A 7695-nucleotide genomic window follows, 5' to 3' on the forward strand; every position below is an offset into this window, starting at 1 on the left:
GAGTAACACACTCCGACGCGCCGACGCCCCGCAGCCACCGCGCTGCCGATGCTGCAGCACTTCATGCAGCGCCCCGGCCAGGACGCCCTCCCCGCGCGCTGCAAGGCCGTAGAGTGCATAGGCATGCTCGCAGACGCCCTCGGCCCCTCGGACCCCGTCGTCGGCCCTGCGCTGCCCGGCATCGTCGAGGCGGTGCTCGCTAACTTTGGATCCGTCGACAGCCCCGAGCTGCGGGAATACAGCCACCTCGCGCTGGCCAACCTGTCGGCGGCGCTGAAGGAGGGGTTCGGCCCCTACGTGCCCCGGGCGGTCGCGCTCGCGATCGCCACCTGCGAGCAGTCGGACGGCGATTTGGTGCGGGGCGACGGCGACGGCGGCGACGCGGCGTCCGAGGATATCGGGTCCGAGGACAGCGACGACACGGGCGGCGGCGGCAGCAGCGGGAGCGGCAGCGACGACGACGATGCGGGCGGGCGCGGGTTCCGCGTGCGGACGGGCGTGGTCGAGGAGAAGGCCGCCGCGACGCACGCGGTCGGCGCGTACGCCGACGCGGCGGCGGCCGCGGTCGCGCCGCACGCGGACGCGCTGGCGGCGCTCTTGAAGGCGGGCTCGCAGCACCTCCACGAGGAGGTGCGCGCGGCGGCCCACGAGGCGCTGCCAAAGCTGGTGCTGGCCGTGCACCGCGCGGCCTCCCCGGGCGCGGCCCCCGCCGGCGCCGGCGCGCCCGCGCCGCAGCAGGTCTCGGCGCAGGCGCGGCAGATGGCCGGTGGCGCGGTGGCGCTGCTGCTGGAGTCTCTGGATACAGACCCGGACAAGCCCGCCGTGTCCGCCGCGGTCGCGGCCATCGTGGTGCTGCTTGAGGCACTCGGCGGCGCCGCGTTCGAGCAGCAGCAGCTGGAGGCCGTCGCGCGCGCCGCGGCGTCGGTGCTGCAGGGCGAGGCCGCGTGCCAGCAGGAGGAGGAGGACGACGAGGACGAGCCCGGCGGCGGCGGCGGCGGCGGCGGCGGCGGGTCTGGCTTTGATGAGGATGATGCAGGGGAGGAGGACGAGGAGCTGATCTCCGCGGCCGCGGACCTGCTGCCCGCGCTCGCCGCGGCCGTCGGCCCGCAGGCCTACGCGCCCGTGTTCCTGTCGCTGCACCTGGCGCCGCTGCTCGCGCGGCTGCGGCCGCGGGAGGCCGCAGGGGTCAGGGGCATCGCGGCGGGCGCGCTGGCGGAGGTGTGCGAGAAGCTGGGGGCGCTCGCAGCGCCGGCGGCGGAGCAGGCGCTGCCGCCGCTGATACGGGAGCTGCGGAGCGAGGTGAGGGCACACGTACACGTGTGCGCGATTGGGGGCGTGTGCGTGTGTTTTGTTTGTTTGTTTGCTTGTTTGTTTGTTTGTTTGTTTGTTTGTTTGTTTGTTTGTTTGTTTGTTTGTTTGTTTGTTTGTTTGTTTTTGTGTGTGTGTGTGTGTGTGTATGTGTGTGCATTTTTCCGGGCGAACATGTGGAGATGTGTGTGCTCAGGTGTATACGCGCGCAGCCGTTGTTGCCAATGGTGGGAAAGCGGCGCCTGGTGGGGGCCGATATGTTTGTTCTAGAATTCTGCGCAGCAGAGCCTTTCCTGTTCAACAGCGGCGCCGCAGCCGAGCAGCTGGCGGGTCACCGTGCTGCCACACAGCTGGGCCCCTGCACAAGCGCCGCTTCTACAAGGGAGTCGCCCAAGCCGGCACCTCCACGCAACCCCCCACTTCCCCGCAGGACCCCATCAACCGCCAGAACGCCGCCTTTGCTTGCGGCATGATCGCGCACACCTGCCCGCAGCAGGCGTCGCCCCTGATGCCGCAGCTGCTGCAGGCGCTGCACCCGCTGTTCCGGCCGGAGGAGGAGCCGGGGGCGCGCGACAACGCGGCGGGCGCGGTCGGGCGCACGCTGCTGGCGATGGGCGCCGCGCTGCCCGTGGAGCAGATAGTGCCGGTGCTGGTCTCTGCGCTGCCGCTGCAGGTGCGGGCCGCCCGGGCCGCCCGGGGCGCCACTTGGCGGGATGAAGGGGGGAGGGGGAGGGAGACCAGTGCCGGCGCGCCGTGAGCAGCACTTTCGCACCTCGTGGTGGTGTGCGCTGCGCAGGGCCCCAGCGTTCCTGCCCACCTCTCGCACGCAAGTTGCCGACCGCTGGCGTGTGCAGGCTTCTTTCGGTGCACCTCCAGCCTCCCTGCTCCGCTGCCAACAGCCCCCTCTGTTGCACCCCTTGCGCATGGCGCTCGCCAAACATCTCAACGCGACCTCGCCACAGGAGGATCTAGAAGAGACGGCCCCAGTGTGCGCGGCGCTCTGCCAGCTGCTCACCGGCGACGCGGCGCTGCAGCAGCGGGTGTCCCCCCACCTGCCCGCCATCGTCCAGGCCTTCGGCCGCGTGGGCGTGCAGGACGCGGCGCCGATGGCGGCGCGGCGGCAGGTGGCGCAAGTGCTGCTGCAGCTGCAAGGCCAGTTTGCCGCTGTGGTGGGGCCACTGGTTGCTGCCCTGCCGGCGGACCAGCAGACAACGCTGCAGCAGCTCGCCAGCGGGTAACTTGCTGCCCCTTTGTGCATTACAGCATGAATGCAAACATCGTCTACCCTTGCTCCTGGATTGCAGCCGCGTGCTGACCTGGCCACTATTTAGAATGTGGCGCCTACTGCAAGCCTGTGGCACAGCGAAAAGCCGCGGTCTCGTTGGTCTTACATGGCATTGATGCCTGGCCTATGGATGCGCTCCCGCAGCAGCTCTGGCGGCATCGATCGCCGCGCTGTGCTGCTGCTGCTATAAGTATGTGCGTGTGAACGTGTGCACGCCGTGCAGACAAAAGTGGCTGGTGTGGGTGAAAACGCACGGCCACAAGAAGAAACAGGCTCTCTTCGAGCCTGCCGCCCTGTCCCATTCTTGTCATGGCCCCAGCCACGCTTGTGTCACCCAGCCTCCTGCCCATCAACCAGTCCAAGGGCGCAACTGACTCATGAGTCGGCGCGCCCACCGCCGCGCGCCGCTGCAGCCCAAGGGCGAACGGGCGCTGTCAGTCTGCCAGAGAGTCAACCCCTCGGGTGGAGGCGCCCCTCTGCGCCTCCAAACGTCGGGGCACGCCAAGCACCAGGGCAGAGCACGCGCCTCGCCCCGTGCGGTCCAGGGCGCCGCGCGGCGCAACCAGCTTCCACCACTGCCATCCGCCTCGCCGCTGCCGCTGCTGCTGCTGTGTGGGGCGAGGCCGCCGCGCGCAACTGAGCCTCCTCCGCCGGCGGCCGGCCCCCGTTGCTGCCGCCGCTCAGCCCTTGCTGGCGATGTTGTTGCTGAGCCAGTCCAGGCCCTCGTACAGCCCCTCGCCAGACGTCGCGCACGTGCTCTGGATGTACCTGTGCGCACAGCACCGACGGTGGCACGCAGAGGCCACCGGCGCAGTCCAGTGGTGAGCCGAAGTACAGGCGTACGCGACATGCACTCAGTCTGGGCTGTTCGGGCCATGGCCGCCTTGCGGCAAACAATCAACCTCCTGCGGAGGTGTCGCATAAACACAAACATACTGCATGCGCGCCGGGGCGGATGCGCGTGCCTTAGCCACAGGCGCCGACGATGCAAAAGCGCAAGAGGACAGCACGGGACAAGCGCCCCGCATGTTCTGAGCTCGGTGTGGACCGCCACTGCTTGGCTCCGGAGCAGCACGCACCAGTGACGCTGGCGCAGCGAGTGCAGACCCAGCTTGTCAGTGATCTCCGCCGCGTTCATGGCATTTGGCAGGTCCTGCTTGTTGGCGAACACCAGCAGGACTGCGTCGCGCAGCTCGTCCTGTGCGACCACGGCGACAGGGCGGCGCATGATGCATTTATTCGCCGACACTCCCCTTGAGCGAGCGTGGTGACGAAGCACGAAACAAAGCTGCCACTGCTTGCTTGCAAAAAGCGACGTCGTTCAGCCCTCGCGCCGTACCACCGGACCGCACGACGCCCGCCGAGCCAGCCCGATGCGCTCCGCAGTGGCCAGCACAAACGCTGCCCATATGCATACATGTGCAAGCCTCGGAGAATTCGCAACGCGTGGTGGCATGCTCACCTCGTTGAGCATCCGCTGCAGCTCGTCCCTGGCCTCGCCAATGCGGTCCCGATCGTTGCTGTCCACCACAAAGATCAGCCCCTGAGTGTTCTGGAAGTAATGCCTCCAAAGCGGGCGGATCTGCGGGCGGTGCGGCAGCAGGTTGAGGTTCGTTCCAGCAGCAAGCAGCAGCAAACAGCAGTGTCAGTTCCGAGGCTCCCCACCTTGTCCTGGCCTCCCACGTCCCAGACGGTAAAGCTGATGTTCTTGTACTCAACAGTCTCCACGTTGAAGCCTGCGAGGGAGGAGCGCGATCGGTGTCAGAGCCTGTGCGTGCAGCAGCGGGAGCCCGCCTGCCCTCGCGACTCACCGATGGTGGGGATGGTAGTCACAATCTCTCCAAGCTTCAGCTTGTAGAGGATGGTCGTCTTACCTGCGGCGTCCAGTCCCACCTGCACACAAAGAGTGCACAGAGCAGCACTTGAGCTCAGAGGCCCACCTCTCCGCCATGGCGCCCATCAGCAGGCCTGATAGCTTACCATAAGGATGCGCATCTCCTTCTTAGCGATCAGACGCGACAGCAGCTTGCTGATGGTGAGCCCCATGTTTGCGAGTTCTAGTAGAAGGGCCGCAACAGAGAGCTAAATGCAGGCGTTGCGGGTCCCAACAGTGATTGAACCGATGCGTGCATGAGCACAAGTGCGAACGGCGCGCCACGAGAGCCGGAAGCTGGCACGAAGCCATGGTGTCCTGTCTCGACCGTCAGCTACCGTAGTCGTGGATGCTTGCAGTCATCCTCATAGCTCATAGTCTCAGGCGAAGGCGTCGTGGCGGACGTACACCTGGTTGGCTGTGGTCGCCAGATCAGAGCAACAATGATGAAGCTCGGTGCTGGGGTTCCGCATATCGGTGCATCTGCAAGCATATTGCACCCATTCTATCGATCATTGTTGTGCGCGAGATTACCACGCACGAGGTTCTGCAGTCCTGTCAATGCAGGGGCCTACTCGACCAGCTGGCTGGGCGTTGACCAGGATCATGGACTCCAGCCGCAGCACATCAACCGCCAGCGGCCTCAGCCGTCCAGGGAACTAGTTCGTTTGAGATGCGAATCTCGAATGTTTTTGTTGTCGCAGGGTGTAGGCCAACCCCACTCAATCTAGCAAGGGCTGACCATGTAAGCTGCACGACTGAGGAGTGCTGCTGCCCCCCTGAAGTGCATGCGAACCTGGTGCTTGTGCTGCCAACGTTTCGCACACCTGATTTTCTTGGCTGCCCTAATGAAGACGGGTTACTGTGCGCCCTGTTTGTATGGGGTTGGGGGCCCAACAACTGAGCATCCAGTGTCACCCACACGTGTCAACATTAAGCGAGGTGTGTGAAGTGGTTTTGCAAGGGTGCAGCGATACACGAGGCGGCAAACAAGGCGTTTGTCTTGCAGGTGTTCACAAGGGTGTTGGCACTGCGTGCACATCCAATCCCTGGAAGGGCACGCTCCCATGCATGGCGGAGCAGCGCTGCAATGCGGCAGCCCAGCAGACTGGGATACGACCGCAGCTCATTGCACAATATACGCTGTGATCAAAAATAAAGGATAAAAAAGTGGATAAAAAATTTACGAGGGCCAGGATGGTGCAAGAATTGTTGCGTGTAGCCCTGTACACTACTGTATCAAACTTATTCGTTCCGTGGTCCGGGCTTCCACACACCTGAAGTATCAAGGGCGCATGGCGGAAGCGGGTGTGGGGTTGAGGGTACTGGTGCTGGCACAAGCATGGTGTGTGGTGGTGACCCACAGGTGGGCTGGGACGCTGGCTGAGTAACCCAGGTTGGCACTTGTGGCCCCCTTCTGAATAGAAGACCATCTGCACGGCGCCCATCGATATCCCTGGCATCGAGGGAGGTCGGGCAACTGGTCAAAGTTGGACCTCCTTGCCCTTTGGAAGAGTGACTGAGCCATTGACAGGCATGAGCCAAGCGCACTACTCGCGCCAGGAGGACTCGCACCTTCTGGCCAGCGCTGGGAGACCACCACTTTATTCCCATGAGCGAGGTGTTGACCCCGCCAATCCTGCAACGACGGCATTCGTGCCTACATTCCTTGTGCCGCCACGCGGTTGCTTGCAGACACAGCTGCACAACCAGCTCGTGGCGTCACATCACCGAATGCACATGGGTCATTGGCGGGCGGACCAGGCTGTGGGCATGCCGACCCCGCTGCCGCCTGATCATGCCGTTCACATGTACCGTAGCATGCGAACAGAAGATGACAAACGCACTAGCATGATATGATATGTTATGATTGGCTGCATACTAGTGCTGTTCAGCACATTGGTTGATCATCGCGTTCGAGCCCGGGGACCCCGGAGATGTTCAATGAACAGCGAAACAGCGGGTCTAGGGATGCCCTGGAGAGCGGGCTGAAGCAAATCACCAGGTGCGCTGGTCTCCCGCTGCTGCACCGGCCACTGCTGCACGGCCCGCTGCTGCGCCGCTCTATAGACCGGGCGGGGCCGTCGACGGCCGCCCCACCACCGCGCGCATTGCATGAGAGGCCGCTTCTGCCGCCAATGCTGCTGTGCAGCTTTCTACGGGCGCCGCGGCTTCCAGGGAAAGCCAGACTCAACCGGAGGGAGGTGCCAGGCGCGGAGGGCGCCGGCGAGGCGACCAGCTCGCCGCAGCGTGAAGCGTCGCCGGTCCCAAGCAGCCGCAGCGAGCCGCCACCGGCCGCGGAGGCACTAGCGCACGATGGAGAGGTAGGTGCAGTCGATCGCACCTATTGCAGGGCATGATGGGTGTTGACATATTGTTGACTACTGCCCCTACTTTCAAGCCGGCTCTCTGCAGTGGTCGCCCGTGTCGCTGGCTGCTCATCCGTTTTGAGCACACTTTACACCAAAGTCGAGCTGATGCTCCCTCCGCATGCAGGGCCCGGGGCCATCCGCAGCAGCAGCCGGCAGCAGCCAGCAGAGCAGAACTGGCGTGCCGCCCGCCGCAGCCGGCGGCGGAGGGGGCCCGCCGGAGGCGGAGCAGCACCTGGCCTCGCTCCGGCTGCACGGCGGCGGAGAGCCGCCGGGCCCCTCCGCCGACGGCGGCGGGCCCGCCGGCAGCGGCGATGCGGGGCACAGCGGCAGCGGCTGCGGCGGCGGCGGCGGCGGCGCGACCACCAGCGGCGGCGGCGGCGGCGTGTCTCAGAGCCGCGCGTCCTCCGCGATCCGCGTGAAGAAGTTCCACCGGATCCTGTCAGACCAGGTGGTGGACCTGGACGCGCTGCGGGAGCTGGCCTGGAGCGGCATACCGGGGGAGCTGCGGCCGCTGTGCTGGCGGCTGTTGCTCGGCTACCTGCCGCCGAACAAGTAGGGCGACGGGCCGAGCGTCCGCGCGGCCCCCCCAAGGGGCGCCCGCGGCGGCGCGCGGGGCGGCGCAGCCGCCGCCTCTGACGTTTGCGCTTGCGGCTGCCGTCTGAATGGTTTTACGTGGGCAGGGCGCGGCGCGTCGGTCGGGGCAGCGCCGCAGGCGCCCTCTGTTTGCGGCAGCGGACGAGCCCCCCCACCCTCCCACCCCCGTTTTCGCACCGCCAGGTCACGGCAGGCGCAGGTGCTGCTGCGCAAGCGGCGCGAGTACGCGGACATGGTGCCCGAGTTCTACGACATTGAGGACA

General features: G+C 65.8%; 3 protein-coding genes across 3 annotated transcripts; 2 read left to right on the forward strand and 1 right to left on the reverse strand.

The window, feature by feature from the left end:
• Nucleotides 1-123: 123 nt before the first annotated feature.
• MNEG_11809 (Importin-4) lies at nt 124-2546 on the forward strand (the record flags this gene model as incomplete). Its single annotated transcript, XM_014039717.1, has 3 exons — nt 124-1299; nt 1739-1981; nt 2271-2546. The coding sequence occupies 3 exons, from the start codon at nt 124-126 to the stop codon at nt 2544-2546; spliced, it is 1695 nt and encodes a 564-aa protein (XP_013895171.1).
• Nucleotides 2547-3273: 727 nt separating this feature from the next.
• On the reverse strand, nt 3274-4639 carry MNEG_11810 (ADP-ribosylation factor 1; the record flags this gene model as incomplete). Its single annotated transcript, XM_014039718.1, has 6 exons — nt 3274-3361; nt 3673-3791; nt 4056-4175; nt 4259-4329; nt 4405-4486; nt 4574-4639. The coding sequence occupies 6 exons, from the start codon at nt 4637-4639 to the stop codon at nt 3274-3276; spliced, it is 546 nt and encodes a 181-aa protein (XP_013895172.1).
• Nucleotides 4640-6956: 2317 nt separating this feature from the next.
• MNEG_11811 (hypothetical protein) lies at nt 6957-7394 on the forward strand (the record flags this gene model as incomplete). Its single annotated transcript, XM_014039719.1, has 1 exon — nt 6957-7394. One exon carries the CDS (start codon nt 6957-6959, stop codon nt 7392-7394), a length of 438 nt encoding a protein of 145 aa, XP_013895173.1.
• Nucleotides 7395-7695: the final 301 nt, after the last annotated feature.

Source organism: Monoraphidium neglectum (genome assembly GCF_000611645.1).
Source record: "Monoraphidium neglectum strain SAG 48.87 unplaced genomic scaffold scaffold02918, whole genome shotgun sequence".
Lineage (NCBI taxonomy): Eukaryota > Viridiplantae > Chlorophyta > Chlorophyceae > Sphaeropleales > Selenastraceae > Monoraphidium > Monoraphidium neglectum.